We start from the raw sequence: 19,201 nt of genomic DNA on the forward strand, positions 1-19,201 counted from the left end.
TAAAGGTCTGAGCAATTAAGGCAAGTCTGCTAAATGCCTTAACCACCCTGTCTACCTGTGATGCAAACTTCAAAGAATTATTGACCTGAACCTCTAGATTACTGTGTTCTACAACACTATCATAGGAGAAAGTGAGGACTGCATATGCTGGAGATCAGAGCTGAAAATGTGTTGCTGGAAAAGCGCAGCAGGTCAGGCAGCATCCAAGGAATGCCCGAAGCGTCGATTCTCCTGTTCCATGGATGCTGCCTCACCTACTGCGTTTTCCAGCAACACATTTTCAACACTACCATAGGCCCTACTTTTAATATCAAATTCTCATTTTTTTTCTAGTTATCAATGTCTAAGGGATTTCCAGCCATTTTTCAATATTTCAAGGCAAGTTATGAGGAAACATTAAACCATGTTAACTCATTCTGTAACAGAGAAGCCTACCAGTTTCCCTGTTGAGATTGTCACCAAGGTTTACAAGGTTTACATTTCATTCAAAATTAATCTGAACAGTTGTTCATTAAGCATTTGATAAAATAGGTGCTGTGGTGGACTTCTTTGAATTGCAATGCTTGCAGATGTTTTTGAATATGAAACAAATCCAAAATTTAAGTATAAACATTACTGGCATGATACTAACAATGGCAGTTTCACAATTGCTGAATAGGTATTGAGTAATAGTTTGTACTTTTGCAATATTATGTTAAACATTCCATGTGATTAGGCATTCTTCATTTCCATAAAGTAGGTTCTAGGTTTCTTCCTTGTGAAAAAATAGAAAGCCAAAAGTCACAGACTTGTCTTAGCAGTTGAATGATCATCTTCACCAGGAGGGTTTACTTTGCTTGGGTTATAAAAGTTTCTTCTCAGATCTGCAGGTAAACAGAAAGGATCTTATGAAGGGCTAAAAAAGCAAAATAGATGAATTACTCCACTTGTTTTGAGCAGTGACAGAATAAGTACATTGCTGAATATATTCTATCTTTTTCATAGATATATCAACAGCATTGTCCAGCCTAATACACTTTTGAAAAATTGCCCTAGAAAAACACTCCTTGAAAATGTAAATGGATTCACAATACCATTGCTCACCCATCAGAAGGTGACATTGTGAACTGTATGTTCTGTATGTTCTTCCTTTGTTCAAAACCAGGAAGATTTAAGAAGAGCTTCTTCTCCTCTGTTATCAGACTTATGAACAGATCTCTCATATATGAAAGTTGATCTTTCTCTGCACCCTTCCTGCAGCTGAAACATTATATTCTGCATTCTGTTCCATTAGAATCACAGAATCCTTACACTGTTGAAGTAAACCATTTAGCCTATCAGGTCCACATTGACCCTCTGAAAAGTATCCCACCTAGATCCACCCAATGCCTGTAACCCTGCATTTCCCATGGCTAATTCACCCAACCTGCACATTTTGGTCACTATGGGCAACTTAGAATGACTAGCCCACCTAACGTACACATCTTTTAACTGTGGAAGGCAACTGGACCACCCAGATAAAGTCCATGCAGACACGGGGAGAATGTGCAAACTCCACACAGAAGGTCACCTGATGGTGGAATCAAACCCAGGTCCCTGGATTTGTGAGGCAGCAGTGCAAACCACTGAGCCATCATGCCACCCAAATTACCCCAATGTGCTTATGTAGGGTATGATCTATCTGGTTAGTAAAAGAATACTTCTCACTGTATCTCGCTACATGTGACAATAATGAATCAAATCAAATTAACCCAATCAAACAACAGGGAAAGCATTCATAGCCCTCCTTTCTTCTGCAACCCAATCTCAGTCTTCTGTACCCAATTCCACCCATGCTAGATGCAAGTCTTCATTGTGAAATGCCCTATTATGAACTGACCTGGTAGTTTTAGTTTTCTGCAGCAAGTGTTACAATGATGTTTTACTGTAAAGTTTCTGATTGCTTCTTCTCCTAGGTTAGCCGGTCCAAACACCATTTCTCGTGATCTAAGTATCAAACAAATGTGTGAAGATTTTGTTAAAGAAAATTACGTGTGTGGAAAATAATCAAAGAGATGTTATTCATATTTACTAAGCATGTTTTCAACTAGATTTATTGATTCTTCAATAGTCTGCTGTATAAGCTATGCATTTCAAACCTTCTTCCAACATTCTGGAATTTAAGAACAAAGAACTTGAACCGCTGGGATATTTCTTGCAATTTCTCGTTATAACTTAAGTAGGAGATCAGCAGAACCCCCACAGAAATTGTATGAATTATTCAATTATCTGAAGGTCTGGGGGATAGGTAGAGGACACTAGGTTTCATGGTGGGATTAGGTGGTGCTTTTGGTTTATGTGGGATGCTGTATTATTAATTTCCCAAACTATCATTTTCACAATGGACTGTCTCTCAAGTGAGCATTTTAATGACAACTTGCAATTGCTTATTGAATGGAAACATATGTTGACATAAGGGATTAAACACTTCAGGGCTAAGTACCAAAGTGAATGTTTGCTTTCATAAGGGGCTTGTTGGAGGGCATTGAATGCATTGGCGTTTTTGCATTATCCAAGAGAGTATGTTTTTTCAATAATGATATTATCAATAGACACTTGCAGCTTGTCTTCTGAAGTTTGCTCATGGTGAAGACCACAGATTCACCTGCACCTCCACACATATCATCTATTGCATCCTCTGCACCCGATGTGGCCTCCTCTATATTGGGGAGACAGGCCGGCTACTTGCGGAGCGTTTCAGAGAACACCTCTGGGACACCCGGACCAACCAACCCAACCACCCTGTAGCTCAACATTTCAATTCCCCCTCCCACTCCACCAAGGATATGCAGGTCTTTGGACTCCTCCATCGTCAGACCACAACAAAACGACGGTTGGAGGAAGAACGCCTCATCTTCCGGCTAGGAACCCTCCAACCACAAGGGATGAACTCGGATTTCACCAGTTTCCTCATTTCCCCTCCCCCCACCCTGTCTCAGTCAAATCCATCAAATTCAGCACCGCCTTCCTAACCTGAGATCTTCTTCCCGACCTCTCCGCCCCCACCCCAGTCTGACCTATCACCCTCACCTTGACCTCTTTCCACCTATCACATTTCCGACGCCCCTCTCCCAAGTCCCTCCTCCCTACCTTTTATCTTAGCCTGCTGGACAAACTTTCCCCATTCCTGAAGAAGGGCTTATGCCCGAAACGTCGATTCTCCTGTTCCCTGGATGCTGCCTGACCTGCTGCGCTTTTCCAGCAACACATTTCCAGCGCTGAAGACTAGATAAGTTGATGTGAACAGGGGAGGACAAAGTGTGGTGGGCAGGAAGTATGAGTTGTCAGAGGGGCGAGTTGTCATAGGGCTTATAATGGCACATAAGGTTGGTTGGAGGTATAGGGTGACATCAGGCAGTAAAGGACTATGGATAGATGGGTATAAACTGGCACAGGTTACAAAGGATAATGGGTGATGGGTAAATGAGCCAAGGGTAGCATAGACAGTATGAAAGCTGTGGATATGGATAGAGAGGTATTTGATAGTATGGATGGAGTAAGGGGCATATGCAAGTTGAGAGGGAATAAGCAGAAGAGAATCTTTTAATTTTATTTTCAAACTTTGATCACAGTGCTGGAGCTTCAGACAGACTTTCCAACCAGCCTGACTTGGAAAGTGCAGCTTTCTAGGCTCTTGCTAGATCACCCAGGCCATCTGCCAAACCAGCCCAATTATGGACTGAAAATCTTAAGTGCGGGTGGCCATTTTGAAAGATAAGGTTCCTGAAGACAGATTTCTCCCACGCAAAATGGTCATCCATGTCTTTGTCAAAACTTTCGGTGTCTGCTTTATGTGCTTCAGTATCAATCTTGCTCTATAATTCTCTAGTCAAGTGTCTTCAGATGTTTTATTATGCAAATGGAGAATGTAATATGATTACTTTTAATGCTCTTCAGCCTTTTAAAATTCCACATGGAATTTTCAGTGTTACGTGTGCTTACACCGAGTAAAATTTTAATTAACTACAATAGCTCTAATTGATGCACTAACTGACAACAGTCAGCCCTCGGTCCCATTTTTCAGTAAAAAAATGTTGGTGACCAATTCCAAATGGAAATGATTTGTTAGAGTTTACACAGTCTTTACACACCTGCACACTGAAGTACACCTTTATCAACTGTGGAATATGAAAAACTCAAGAACCATAAATGACCATTTCTTTGATCTAATTGGACCTTATTTTACACACATTTAGATAGGATGAAAAAGAAGGCATATGGCATTCTCACCTTTATTGGTTGGGGAACTGAGGACAAGAGTCAGGACTCTAAGTGTGATCTTACCAAAGTCTGATAAAGAATTAGGGAAACTAATTCCATTCCCCTACACCTAACACTACAGGTAATTTAGCATGGCCAATTCACCTAACCTGCATATTTTTGGATTGGGGGAGGAAGCCAGAGCAAACCCACACAGACACAAGGAGAAAGAGCAAACTCCACACAGAGAGTCGCCTGAGGCGGGAATTGAACCAGGGTCTCTGGCACTGTGAGGCAGCAGTGCTAATCACTATGCCACAACAAACATGTACTCTTCAACATGTCAGTAGGTCCCTTGACCGGCAAAGCAGCACTTTTCTGTTCTAGCTGTATCATGGGATTTGAAATAATTTAGCCCATATTAATTATTTGAGAAAGCTCAACTTTTTCATATGCAGGTCATTCACAGAGATTGTAAAATTTTCTAAGACAACATTAAAAATTGTTGAGCCAAAAATTTGCAAACACATACAATTTAACTTACGCTTTTTCTTCAGCTTTAATAACGGATGGGTCAGTCAGATTTTCTCCAACGCCTTTAGAGGAAATAAAAGACATTTATTGAACTTGTCTACCAAATGATTGTTTAAAACAAGTAAAAGATAGGATGTAATTTGTAAAAGCATCCCTGCAGAGATAGAATGGGAAAGAAAGATCACAGTTATTTCGTAATTGTTTACTTTCATTCAAAGAATTTGTGAGGTAGATTTTCATGTCTGTGTTTGCATCATGCTGGAGGCTGTTTGCAGTGCTTTTTATTGGAAAAAGGTTGATCCAACCAGGACCACACAAGTGCCAAGCAATGATCTCCTCTAATACGAGAGAATCCAACTATCTCCCTTCAAAATGAATCCCCCACTACCAACACCTAGGGGTTACCATTGACCAGAAACTGAACTGGACTACCCATGTAAATATTGTTGCCAAAAAGTGGGCCAGAGGCTGAGAGTAACTCACCCTTGACTCTCCAGAAGTCTGTCCACGATCTCCAAGGTAAAAGTCAGGAGTGTGATAGAATACTCCCTACTTGCTTAGATGAGTGCAGCTCCAACAACAAGCTTGACGCCATCCTGTACAAAGTAGCCTGATTTACTGATATTGCATCTCCAAACAATTACTCCCTCCACCACTGACATTCAGTATTGGGAGTGTGCACCATCTACAAAAACACATTGCAGAAACTCATAAAGGTAGCAATTTCCAAATCCACAATCACTACCATCTGGAAGGACAAGGTCAGCAGATACATGGGAACACCACCACTTGCAAGTTCCACTTCAAGCCACTCACCATCCTGAGTTGGAAATCTATCACCACTTCACCATTCTTTCAATGTCACAGGGTCAAAATGTTGGAACTCCTTGCCTAAAAGCAAATCAAGTCTGCCTAGAGTACATGGATTGCAGCAGTTCAAGAAAGCAGCTCACCACCAGCTTCCCTGGAACAATTTCGGATGGGCAATTAAGATGCTGGCCCAACCAGTGATACCCCACATCCCATGAATGAATAAAAAAAGTTCCAGTGTGTTGCATTGCAAAATGTAAGTACAGCAAGTGGTTAGGAAGGCAAATGGAATGTTGTCATTTATTGTAAGGGGAATGAAATATTACAGTATGGCTGCTTTGTGATTGTTGTGTAAAACTTTGGTTTGACCAAATCTAGAGTAGTGTGTACAGTTTTTGTCCTCTTATTTAGGAATGGATGTAAATGCATTACAGGCAGTTCAAGGAAGGTTGACTTGTCTGATATCTAGGATGGGGGATTACCTTGTGAAGAAAGTTTGGACAGGTTGGACTTCTTTTCATTGAAGTCTAAAAGTGACATTATTGTGACAGGCTAAATACTAAAAGGGTAATACCGTTGTGAGAGAGATTGGAAAAATCAGTGGACTTGGTTTAAGACTGTAATGAGAAGGATATTTTTCTTTCTGAGGGATATGAGTCATTAGAACAGTCTTTCCCCAGAAAGTGACATTGACTAGTCTTTAAATATTTTTAAGGCAGAAGTGAATACAGCCTTGACTTTAAGAGAGTCTGCAGAGGGATTTGGGCAGGTTAAGTGAGTAGACAAAAAAATTGACAAATGGAATATAATGCAAAAAAATGTGAAGGTTATGCCTTTTGGCAGAAAGAACAGATGAGCTGAATATTATTTAAAGAGAAAGATTGCAGCAAGCTAAGAATAAAAGGATTTGAGAATCACAAAAAGCTAGCATCCAAGTTCTGCATGTAATAGGGAAGGCAAATGGAATGTTAGCCTTCATTTCAAAGGAAATGAAATATAAAAGTAAGAATGTTCTGCTAAAACTAGGTTAAATATCACAATGCCAGGTTATAGTCCAACGGGTTAATGTGGAAGCACTAGCTTTCAGAGAATCACTGCTTCATCAGTGCTACAAAATAAACCCGGTGGACTATAACCTGGCATTGTGATATTTAACCTAGTTTTAGCAGAACATTCTTACTTTTATATTTCCTCCCACAGTCCAAAGATGTGCAGGTTAGGTGAATTGGTCATGCTAAATTGCCCATATAGTTAGGGGGAATGGATCTGGGTGGGTTACTCTTCGGAGGGTCGGTGTGGACTAGTTGGGCCGAAGGGCCTGTTTCCACACTATATGGAATCTAATCTAATCTCAAAAAAAAAAATTAGGACATTTAATAAAGAAAGAACCCATGGTGTTGGAGTTAGTATATCAGCTTGGATAGAGGATTATCTATCTATTAGGTGACAGAAGTTGGGACAAGGAATCACAGGGATCATGTTACTTACAATAGATATTAATGATTTTGATGAGGATGAAGAAAGTGAATGTACTATAGCCAAGTTTGCAGATGACTTGATAGTGCTTCCACATTAACCCGTTGGACTATAACCTGGCATTGTGATATTTAACCTAGTTTTAGCAGAACATTCTTACTTTTATATTTCATTTCCTTTGAAATGAAGGCTAACATTCCATTTGCCTTCCCTATTACATGCAGAACTTGGATGCTAGCTTTTTGTGATTCTCAAATCCTTTTATTCTTAGCTTGCTGCAATCTTTCTCTTTAAATAATATTCAGCTCATCTGTTCTTTCTGGTTAATGGGTTAATGTGGAAGCACTAGCTTTCAGAGAATCACTGCTTCATCAGTGCTACAAAATAAACCCGGTGGACTATAACCTGGTGTTGTGTGATTTTTAACTTTGAGGACTGTAGATGTTGGAGATCAGAGTCAAGAGTGGGTGCTGGAAAAGCACGGGGGGTAGAGAGATAAATGGGAGGGGATGGGACTGGGGGGAAAGTAGCTGAGAGTGCGATAGGTAGATGAAGGTAGGGGTTATGGTGAAAGGTCGGAGAGGAGGGTGAAGCGGATCGGTGGGAAGGAAGATGGACAGGGAGGACAAGTCATGAGGGCAGTGCCGAGAAGGTATAGAGGAACTGACATATGAGAAATGGTTCAGTAGATTGGGCCTTAGAATATAAAAGAATAAGAGACAATCTTTACTGAAACACTCAGAATTCTTCGAGGACTTGACAAAATAGATACAGCAAAGCTGTTTACCCATGTGGGAGAGTCTAAGACCAGAGGATATCATTTCAGAATAAGGGGTCACACATTTAAGACACAGATGAGGAATTTCTTCCATCAGAAAGTTGTGAATCTGTGGAGTTATTTACCACAGAGGGCTGTTGAGGCTGTGTCATTAAATATTTTGAAGGCTGTGATAGACTGATTTTCTGATCAGTAAGGGAACAAGGGTTGGGGAAAAGGCAGAAAAATGGTGTTGAGGACTATCTGGTCATCGAAGATCTCAAATCATGGCCTCCTTGTATTCCTTTGCTATATGTTCTGATGGTTATCAGGGCTAAGTGGAAATGTGCAGTTGACGCCATAACCAGGTGCCATGGTCCTGTTGAATGGGGCCAAAATTCCAGTTTCATGCTTCTAATTCTCACATCATAACTAATTATAATAACATCATGATCACAGAGAAATTGAGATTAATAGTGGGAAGCAGCTGTCAAATTTAAAAGGCAGAGGCAACTTAAATGGACATTATCAGATAAATGTAAACATTCTAGGTATCTATTTCAGATTTTCCAAAGATTTAAGGCATAACATGTAGCATGAAGTAGGTGCATTTGCTAGTCTGGGACAATCACAGCAAAACATGCCAACTCAATCCATACTTAGCAAGAAGAGGCAAACAAATTGAAGAATACATGAACTATTTGCAAGATCCTTCAACCCAGTAGAAAGGAAGACTAGGCAAATGTTAAAGGGAAAGTCAACTGGCTGCTATCTTTTCCCACTAGAAGGGGATGGTTAAAGTTGATCCAAAATGTTAATTTTTTCATTTTGTAACATTCTGAATTCAGGCTATATTTTAAAAAATAATAAATACATAAATTTCCAGTTGCATTATATATTTATTTATAATCTAGATGTACAAGAAGAATTTAGACTGAACTGAGGGACTTGACACTTGCTGGTCAGTGATTGCAATCAAAGCACTGAACTGCACTTAGATTCAATTTAGTGAGACACATTCTGAACCCAGTAACATGGATAAGAGTAAGGACCAACAGGATTCTGGAGTGCAATTCATTCAACGTGAAAGGCAGAACGTTTCCATCAGCAGCAGATATGTCCTAGTTTCACACACAATTTGCCAAACAGTGATCCATATGCATCATAGACATTTGGGGCCAGAGATTAATGTATCCAGTGCAGAAATATGCAATCCCTTCTTATTATTTCTGAAATTTCAATAATCTTTGTCATGGCTCAGCACCCCATCCTCCTTCACTGTGTCTCCTTAAATGTTCAGCTTATTCATACAAGAGTGAAACTACTCTTGTATGATTCCTCTCTTATCTATCCACTCAGAGGTAATGAATCTCCAGAAATGTTTTCTGTTTTTACTCCCTCACCATTACCTCTGGACTCTCTGAAAGATCTATCCATGGCCTGCTCCTATACTTCACCAGTTGAGTCAACTAGCACAGCCAGGATTAACGTTTTAATGCTCGCAAACTGCATGAATCCATGTAAGATACTGTTAACTCATTTTTTAGATTAGAATCAGTCTAAATATTATGGCACAGACAGCAGCACACAGGGGGCTAACACCTTTAACACAGTATCTGGGCTGACACCAATTGTTAAAGTTAACCTTAGAATGTAACTTTTAAGAAAAGTTTTGCAATTTACATATGAAAGAAGTGAAACTAACATGAACATTCTAACAGATGACAGACTTAACAAACAATCAAGGTATTTTTCAATGTATAATTTCAGTTACCTCACACTGTAAACCTTTGCTATAAATTCTGTGTCTTACAATTGTGTAGTCCACAACCACCTGATGAAGGAGCAGTGCTCCGAAAGCTAGTGCTTCCAATTAAATCTGTTGGACTATAACCTGGTGTTGTGTGGCTTTTAACCCTGTCAATTTAGGTCAGTTTCCACATTGCCTGCTCAGTTGAGCAAGTTAAAATTGTTATTTGTTGAATCCGTACAGTGTGCAAAGAGGACATTTGTCCCACCAAGTCCATACTGACCCTCTGAAGAGCATCTCACCCAAATCTAGACCCAGCCCCCACCCAGCCTGCACATTCCTAGTCACTACAGATAATTTAGCATGGCCAATCTACCTAACCTGCACATGTCTGGATTATGGGAGAAAACTGAAGCATCCGGTGGAAACCCATGCAGACGCAGGGATGATGTACAAATGCACAGACAGTGACCCAAGACTGGAATTGAACCTGGGTCGCTGGTGCTGTGAGGCAGCAGTGCTAACCACTGAGCCACTGCACTGCCCTGTAGTTGGTCAGCTCTGGGGTGGTAAGTGGCCTAGTAGTTTTTGCTCAACCCTGGAGGATACAAATATACAAGAGAAAACCTTCCATAAAATACAGAAAGACACAAGCCGTTGTAATTTTGTTCAAACACCCCACACTAACCTTGCAAGTCCAGCACTAGTAGTTCCCCTCGTGTGTATTCATACGACCAGTGAGAAAAAGCTAACATGGTCTCCTCCAGCAGATTTGTCGGAATTAACTCATCTCCATTGTTGTTGTTGTACTTTCTGAACTGACCATTCATGTACTTTTCCATTGTCAACCACTGATTAGCAGAATGGCAATAAACCAGGAAAACTTCCAAAAACCTCATAAAAGAAAGGAGTGACATTTTTAGTTTATTAAAGTAAATCCTTTGCCTTTTCTCAAGGCGTCATTTCACAGATCTCCTGATAGTTGGGCCCTGCCTCATGTCCTATTGAGCCATAAAGGCCTCGATGAGCCTGGGAATAATGCCCATTTTTGATAAATTAGCTGATCTCAGATTAGATGTCAATAAGAGCCTAACAGTTGGCCTCAGCTTTACTCAGCTACTGAGGTGAAAAAAAGCAGGGTAGGATTTCCATTCTGTGGCACAAAGGACAGATGCTATGCTAAAGTGTCAAAAGTCTGAATCCTGCCTACAACTGGGTTAATGAAAGCAAGGCAGAATGCTGGTTACCAATCTACCACCAAGAGGCAGGTAGACAACTTAAATACAAGACAGCTGGATATCCCTTGATTCATGAAGTTGAACCTAGGTGAAGGACTGTTGGATCAAGAGATATTTGTCTTTCTAGTTACCTGTTCAATTCAGTGTGCTTGTTTTAACAAACCCATAATTAGGTACCATTTCCCCTCAAACCCGTTCTAATCAACCACCATCCCACACTCCTGTTCCCACCCCCATTCTACAATGCCTTGATCTGTTCCCACAGCTTTCTGATCTGCCATGACAACCAATGGCTCTGAATTCTTCTACGCCCCACCTACGGCCACCGACCTTCCCTATTCCCCAAGAACCTGATCTCCCCACCAGGCATCCTACTGTCTCCCATCCCCAACCCTAAGGCTTCCAATCTCCCACACTTCACACCAGGCATTTGATCTTTTCCCGTCATAGGCCTCTGACCTCCCCTAAGGGCTTTGACCTACACCCTAGCACCCTCCGATCCTTCAGGCCACCATAATCTCCACCACCCCCAACTCATTTTATGACAATCTTCCTGAAACTATTCCACACATCCAGAAGTGGACTCTCCCCATCCCTTGGGAGCTCAGGATTGGCAGTGGAATCACATACAGATGAAGTGAATACTCCACAGTATGCGATGTGTTCGAACTGAAGTCTTTGCCACACTTTAAGGTACCCACTGCTTCTTGTGGGTCAAGAAAGTTATAATTTCTTCTCTTAGCTTTACCAAATGATCAATACTCTATGGAAGTTATTCAAGAACAAATATGACAGTCCTGAATTGACCGATGAAGGCTCAATATGTTTCAACACGAGTTATTTCAGGAAGATCAGTCAGTACTTATTTACTAATAAAGCTTAGGGCTTACAAGTAAGTCTGTAACCTTTATAGCCCAAACCCTCCAGCATATCTGTGCCTCTTGAGGTGCTCACTAAACTGCTGCTCCGGTCATACAGTCTGGATTCTTCTTGTGAAACATCTCCACCTCTCTTCTCTCCTTGAAGATGTTCCTTCAAATTAATCTTTAAAGACTGGTTGAATACCATCTCAAGTGGTTTGGTATCAGTCATTATCCTCTCTGCATCCCAATGCAATGGATCCAATTCTCACATTTGATTTTCCCACTTTCCTCTCCCAACCTCCCCTAATAACCCCCCTTAAGGTTTATTGCCCAAGACTCCAAAGCTGTGTAGTGCTAATTCTGGCCGAACCCCTTGACTCAGTTTGGACAATGCTCTTGACTAAATGTGGTGGCATTCCTCAAATGACCACAGACTCCTTTCACTCAATTAAGAAGGACTTTCAGATGTGGCCATTTGCTTAGTCTTGGAAACTGCTGGCACTTGCTGTAAGTGTGACATTGATGTAGTTTGGTGCCATAGGGGGAATATCCACCCGTTGACTGTTCAGTGCGGAAATGCATGACAAGCTACCTGACGTTTTATCTGTGCTAAAAGGCAGGCTGAAATGCTGTCTGTCCAAGTAAACACAAAGTACATGAATGTAAGAAAGCAAATTGTAGCCTATACAGACAGACAACATGGATGAGTGCCTTTGGTGCAAAATGAACTGGTAGGAACGTTGCAGTGTAAGGTGTTGGTGAATTCCAAAGCTGATTGCTGAAGTGGTTTTAAAAGTAGTCCAAGATTGGCTATGATGATGCTGTGGATAGAGAAACAAAGACAGTCACTGCCCATGACACATGCCCTCAAATGTCTGTGGATGATGGCTGACATGGACACCCAGAAAAGATACCAGAGAGCTGCAGCCAATAGGTAACCACTCAGGCTTTCAGATTGGGAACTGACACCAGCTAGTTTCTCACCGGTATCTGGGAGAATTGCAAAATACAAATAAACTGGGTGAGATTAACTAACAATGAGATGGAGAAAGTGAGGACTACATAATACTGAGATGCAAATTCATAGAAATCAGGTCCTCACTGCTTACCAGCAAGTTTCTCACCAAAATGACAATACCTTAAGGGAAAACTTTTTTTCTCAATGTCAAGAATCTCATTTTAATATTGTTGCCACATTCTCTCATATTTCTTGTTTTTTTCCAACCGCCCAAATGCTGGGAAAAGTCCGCCATATGAATATGACACTGTGCATTCCCCAAATAAGATTCAATCCGAAAATCTATCAATAAATTCCTGAGTGTTTTGTGCTGTGAGCACAAAGATGTGTTTTTAACTGAAAAGTGTAACTATTTTAATGTCTAGCATAAAATTTATGAAGAATATTTGAACTACCTTTGCTACTGTGTCACAAACTGAGATATAATGGAAAAACTGTGATATGAGAAGCAGTTGGTCAAAACATAAGATACTTTGCAATTCCCATTGAAATATAAAATCAGACAATGAAAATCTTCATTTGAAATTAGCTACCGGCTCACATTTTACACAAATGTTATTTAACAGCATATTCTTTTCTGCACTGTGCCATTTCACAATATTGCCATTTTGTTGTTTTATTGGTGGGTTGGTAAGTTAGCCAATGTATTCTCCTTACTACAAGAGGAATTTTGTTATCCTGGTTATAGCAGCAATCATTTTATGTTGGAATTCCTACCACTGTGAATTGTTATTTCTATTTGCATCTTGCAATGTGGGGACAATTCAAGAGCACCAAATGCAACAGCAAAACAATGTTAGTTTCTTTAAACAGGTGGAGTTTTATTTTCTGACTTACTGATCAGTCAAAACTAGGGCAGAAGTGCACCAAAATGACTGAATGACTTAGGCACGCTGTCACTCCTAGCAGCCATATATTTCAGAATCCACTTTGGTGAGAATAGCCACTGTCGAGATATTAGGTAGCATTTAAAGTAACAACCTGCATTTATAAAGTGCCTTTCATGACCTCAGGGCGTTCCAAAGAACGCCATTGGTATCGATGCATAGTTGGACACACAGCAGCCATTTTGTGCAGCCCCATTAATAGCACTAAAATAAATGAGCTCTTAATCTGCTTTTAAGGATGCTGCTGAAAGCTCCCGTGCTCTCTTTCAAATGATAGCGGTATCTTTTACATGTAAAAGACAGCATACCTTCAGTACAGCACCAGGGTATTGTGCCTTGATTTATGCTCACTAGTTTCTTGCATGAGATTTTTAACTACCAGACTTGACATTGTTGAATGATGGTTGAGAAATGAGGCTGAATTTTCTCAATCTCTGAATGATGTGAGAATGATTCCACAATTAGGAAAATATGATGAGAATAAAAACAATGAGATTCTCAATGCTGAGAAAAATAAGTCAGATTTTCCACATAGATTTTAACAGCAAGATAAAAAAAAACTTGTGAGTGAATAGTGAGGGCGGTTTTGGATGTACTAAATCTCATTATTACCTAGTTTTGCCCTATTTATTTGCAAGCTGCTACTTTTTTAGTCAAGAGTGTGGTGCTGGGAAAGTACAGGAGGTCAGGCAGCATGTGAGGAGCAGGAGAGTCAATGTTTCAGGCATAAGCCTTTCATCAGGAATGGAATGATGAAGGGCTTATGCTTATCCTGCTCCTCGGATGCTGCCTCCTCTGCTGTTCTTTCCCAGCACCACACTCTCGACTCTGATCTCCAGCATCTGCTGTCCTCACTTTCTCCCTGTTACTTTTTTAGGCAATAGAAAGACCAGGTGATGACAATTCCAACTTAAAGGACTGAGCAGATACCATGCAGTGCAATTGACCAGTGTCATCTCTGGGTATCCACCTTGGTGAGAATTCGCCAATATCTCATGCTACGTGGGCAGTGACCACCTGCAGCCTCTGCCCAAGGCCAAAGGCAAAGCACCTGCCTCATTAGGTGGCATTTGGGACTCATTAATGCAAGTCACCACTTCAATGCTGCACTTTCAGGTTCCCCAACACATTGCAATGCAATACTGCTGCATGCAGGTGCAGGCATCCATTTCATGCATCAGAACAGGGTGCAGCTTAGGGCTGTAGCATGTTTTCACTTGCACATTACACTTACTTGGATGCTCACAACATCATTACCTTAGCAGATATAAAACCAGGTAGATTTTGATGTACTATGAGACCATAATACCAGAATTAGGCCATTCAGCCCATCAATTCTGCTTTGCCATTCAATCATGGCTGATATGTTTCTCAAACCCATTCTCCTGCCTTCTCCCATAACCAATGATCCCCTTACCAATCAAGAACCAATCTATCTCTGTCTTAAATACATTCAATGACCAGACATGCACAGCCTTTTGTATTGAATAGTTCCCTAGATTGCAATTAGTTTCCCAGATTACCGACCCTCTGGTTCAAGGAATTCTTCCTTACCTCAGTTCTAACAGGTCATCCTTTCACTCCGAAGCTATGGATTTTGCCAAAATGGAACAGTGGATATGTTGGTGCATAGCATTGTGCTACATCAATGTCAGACCTACAATATGTGGCACCGGCTTATTTAGCAAACACCCTGTCTGAGATCCAATCAAATGGTCAATTAGGAGTCATTAGGCCCCTCCTACAGTCAGGAAAGAGAGCTGAATGAATGAGCAGGTAGGGCAGAGGACAGAAACAGTGAGTAGCTTGGGAGGGTTGGGATGGCTGAGACCCATTAATGGAAGATGATGCATGCAATAGTGAGAGTGGTAGGCCATGAGCCTTGGTTGGTTGTTGGGGGGGTTCAGTTGCAGAGGTACAATGCTCGATAGCAAAGAGAAGATGGATTTATCCTTCTGGAGCACAGAAGATAATTAACTTTTTTGCAGCATTGCTGCACATTTCCCTGAACTGTGAATGCTGCACTGACCTGGGTGGCTACTTCAGACTAGGCTGGAAGCACGTGAAATGGTGCACAGCTGGGGTTTAAATATGTTGCCCACAGCGTGAATGTTGTAAAGTCCCAGTTACACCAAGCACTTTCACTGTCAATAAGCGTACCATTAGACAAGGGTGGCACCATGCAGGCATGGTATGTACTTAACCAGCACTGGAGAACTATGTGAGAAAAGTCGTTTCACATCACAAGGCAACACCCTCCACTAAACTCGCCACCATGGCACTTAGCCACATTTTGGAGAAATTCCGCTGTTTTAAAATACTATCAAGGTTTTTTGATGTACCTAATATTTTGGAATGGAACTGGGGTAGGTTTTAGATATCCATTCAGAACTGAGTGCTGGTGAAACCATCGAATGGTGTGATATCTTTGATGCTACACAGAGTTGCACAGTGTAACATATTTGATAAATCCAGCTTCTTACCGTGGAGTGTAAGGAATGGTTTGTGGCTTCATTTGATTAAAAGTGTAAATGAGTTTCTGTGCAGCTCTTTGCTGCTGAATTTCCTGAAAGAAAGCAAAATAAAAACCAAAAACTTTTCATAATGGAACAAAACAAAATCTGCATATCAATACTTAGTTTAAAATTCTGTTTTGGTATACTTTGATCAAACTGTTGGAAAATGTTCAAAGATTTCTTTGCACATGACAAAACTCTAGATACATTTATAAAGAGTATACAGCATATAGTGTGTACAGAATATTCCCCTTAGTAAAGTTTAACCTGAATTTTGACTTTTATTTCTTCAATATCCCATCCAAAATAGGGTGCAACTCGTAAGAGCTAGAGCAGGAGCAAGCCATGTGGCAGTCAAAGCTTGCTCCTCATTTCAATATGATTGTGGCTCATCTTTTACATCATCTCCAATTTTCCACCCTATCCCCACACCCTCGGACAGTTATCTTCTCGGTCTTGACTAGACCCAAGAACATAGCATCCCATGATGTAGGGAAGTTCAAACATTAAAATCTCTGAATGAAGAAGTTTCTCTTCATTACAATCCCTTATCATAATTCAAAGGTCCCAGCCAGGAAAACAGCCTTTCAGTGGCTGTCTTGTCATGCTCTTCAAGAATACAACATATTTAAACAAGATCACCTCTTGTTCATCTAAACTGCAGAGAATAAAGGGTTATTTCCATTCAATATCCATCCTCTTATTCCAAAATTCAATCTTCTGAAGCTGCCATAGGTAAGGAAACCTAAACTGTACTCAGCACTCCAGATATGATCTCACTCTTAAGTTCCACGCCCTTTTGGGTACGGCTTACATACCATTTGCCTTCTTAACTATTTGTGATACTTAGATATTATCTTTCAGTAGTTTGCAAATGAGCACACTCGTATACCTACAGTTACTGGCCTATTACAATTTTAAAAATCTGTTTTTCTAATCTTCTTATAAAAGTAGATAGTTCCACAATTCCTCACAGAATCTACATCTTCCACCTCTTGTCCAATCTTAACCACACTATAAAAAGAATTTAATGCCCTTACATGAAAGCAGGAAGGGTTGACAAGAGGGGATTTCTGCTACTGTCTAGCCTCTAGCTAATTAGGTCTTGGAACTGGAAAGTTTGTGGTGACCTTTATGCTCTACACTCTTACTGAAGCCGTTAAATGGTATGAGAAATGGTGCCTTTCCGAATATTATACAATTAATCGACATAGCAATAGAGCATCTGGCAGTTTCTCTTCCTTCTCTGGCAAACACATGAACATTAACTAGAAATCAGAAACTGAGGAGAAACCAAGATTGTGGCCAATCGGTGTGGACTTGTTGGGCCGAAGGGCCTGTTTCCACACTGTAAGTAATCTAAGCTAATCAAAAAAAAATGAACATTAACTAGAAATCAGAAACTGAGGAGAAACCAAGATTGTGGCCAAGGAGAAAAGTGCTCTCACGTATCACAGTTGCATGCATTTCCTGGCTATTTGTATTTAAAACTGCTAAATACATAACAAATTACATTTACACCACTTCAGACTCTGCCTTGCATTTTCCACAGTCTGCAACTGTCAAATTTAATCTAAATCTTACAAAAGAGGCTGTCTGAAGTGTGATTTCATGATGGTAAAGATTGTGTATGATGGGATTATAATTGTTTTTCTGAGGTTGCCCAGGAATGCAGATTTAAGCAAAAGAAGTGCCAAAATGAATTGGTTGGGGGCCACACATTTTAAAGAAAGGACAAAAGGAAAGGATATTCCAGTTCAAGCTGTCATTGAAGCTGGTGAAACTTAAAGAATTGGAAAAAAAATCTAAGTTAAAAATTTAGTGCATTTAATTTTAGCAAAATTTACTTTACAAATCTGAAAGTCACCAAAACAGTCCTCCTTGAAGTAATCAATCATGATTTGGAGATACCGGTGTTGGACTGGGGTGTACAAAGTTAAAAATCACACAACACTAGTGTGATTTTTAACGAAGTAATTAATGGTTGCTAGGATACCTGAAATCCAATTTGAACTTTTTCAAACAGTTGTACGAGAGTATTTTTTTTGCAAAAAAAATTAAATTAAAGATACGTTTTGCAACCTTTGCATTCAAACGAGATTAAATCAGAAACATCAGAATTTGAAAATTGGTTTAAGGGAGAGAGATTTGGTAAGTATTCTGACCCCTTGTTCATCATTCAAGTTTGCATTACAGTCATACAGCATGGAAACAGACACTTCGATCCAATCCAAACATAATCCCAAACTAAACTAGTCCCACCTGCCTACTCATGGCCCATATCCCTCCAAACCTTTCCTATTTACGTATCCACTCAAATGTTGAAGATTTTGCTTAGCTATAAAAGCTAACCTTTTCTTCCATGCTATTTTTCTTTAGCTTTATTAAACTTATTTGAAAAGGTTCCTGAGACAAAGGGAACTGGACAAAAAACTTTAACTTAATCTTTTCCTTTCAAAATAAAACTCTGCCTTCCTTGATGACAAAATGTGAGTCATTTCCTTGGAAGTTGATAATGTTACAAATGATTTTTCATGTTCATCAAATATCTAAAAAAATGTTTAGTGAAGTTAGAAAAAAGATAGGTTAAAAAAATTGGAAAGAAAACAGTTTAAAACAGAGTTTCATTCTTTATTAACTGGGAAAAAGTTGCAAAAAATGCATCTCAAAAAAGTGTCACATTTGTACGCAGATGAGAAGTTTTTCTTCCCCCTTACAATCAAGCTGCAGCATCATTTCCATCTTGCTAAATGGAAGCATTAGGCATTATTAAAATTTGAACTTCTAAACTGACAAATATGAATAGAAGCTCTAACCCTTTGAGCTCCTCTGGAGAGTCAAAAAGATACTTTTGTTTCATTTCCAGATGTACATGAATATTGATGGTACAGCAAGCAATCCAGCAGTTTTCAGAATTAAAGTACAGCATGGTGGCAATTTCAATTAAAGGCTCTAACTTTCACAGACTTGGCCTTAACCATTCAGTTCATTTGGTATCTTCCAAAATAAAGTGCTTGAGAAGAGGAGATATGAAACTTGCCTCTAAACAGATTGAGAAGCACTTCTGTCTCTGATTTAAAAATCACCAATTGTTCCTGCAATTGGAACTGACAAAATTAATTGCTGCAAGTTGC

General features: G+C 40.0%; 1 protein-coding gene across 6 annotated transcripts in view; it reads right to left on the bottom strand.

The window, feature by feature from the left end:
* Positions 1-587: 587 nt before the first annotated feature.
* The window catches only part of trpm6 (transient receptor potential cation channel, subfamily M, member 6), a 177,285-nt gene continuing 158,671 nt past the window's right edge, over positions 588-19,201 (bottom strand). For all 6 annotated transcript variants that reach the window (XM_043712212.1, XM_043712207.1, XM_043712192.1 and 3 more), the window contains 5 exons: positions 16,035-16,117; positions 10,234-10,439; positions 4,763-4,814; positions 1,859-1,965; positions 588-863 (listed from right to left, as the gene is read on the bottom strand). In XM_043712212.1, the coding sequence (XP_043568147.1) occupies positions 781-863; positions 1,859-1,965; positions 4,763-4,814; positions 10,234-10,439; positions 16,035-16,117 (531 nt within the window). In that variant the 3' untranslated portion in view covers positions 588-780. The remainder of the gene's footprint in view (positions 864-1,858; positions 1,966-4,762; positions 4,815-10,233; positions 10,440-16,034; positions 16,118-19,201) is intronic.

Source organism: Chiloscyllium plagiosum, chromosome 2 (assembly GCF_004010195.1).
Source record: "Chiloscyllium plagiosum isolate BGI_BamShark_2017 chromosome 2, ASM401019v2, whole genome shotgun sequence".
NCBI classification, from domain to species: domain Eukaryota; kingdom Metazoa; phylum Chordata; class Chondrichthyes; order Orectolobiformes; family Hemiscylliidae; genus Chiloscyllium; species Chiloscyllium plagiosum.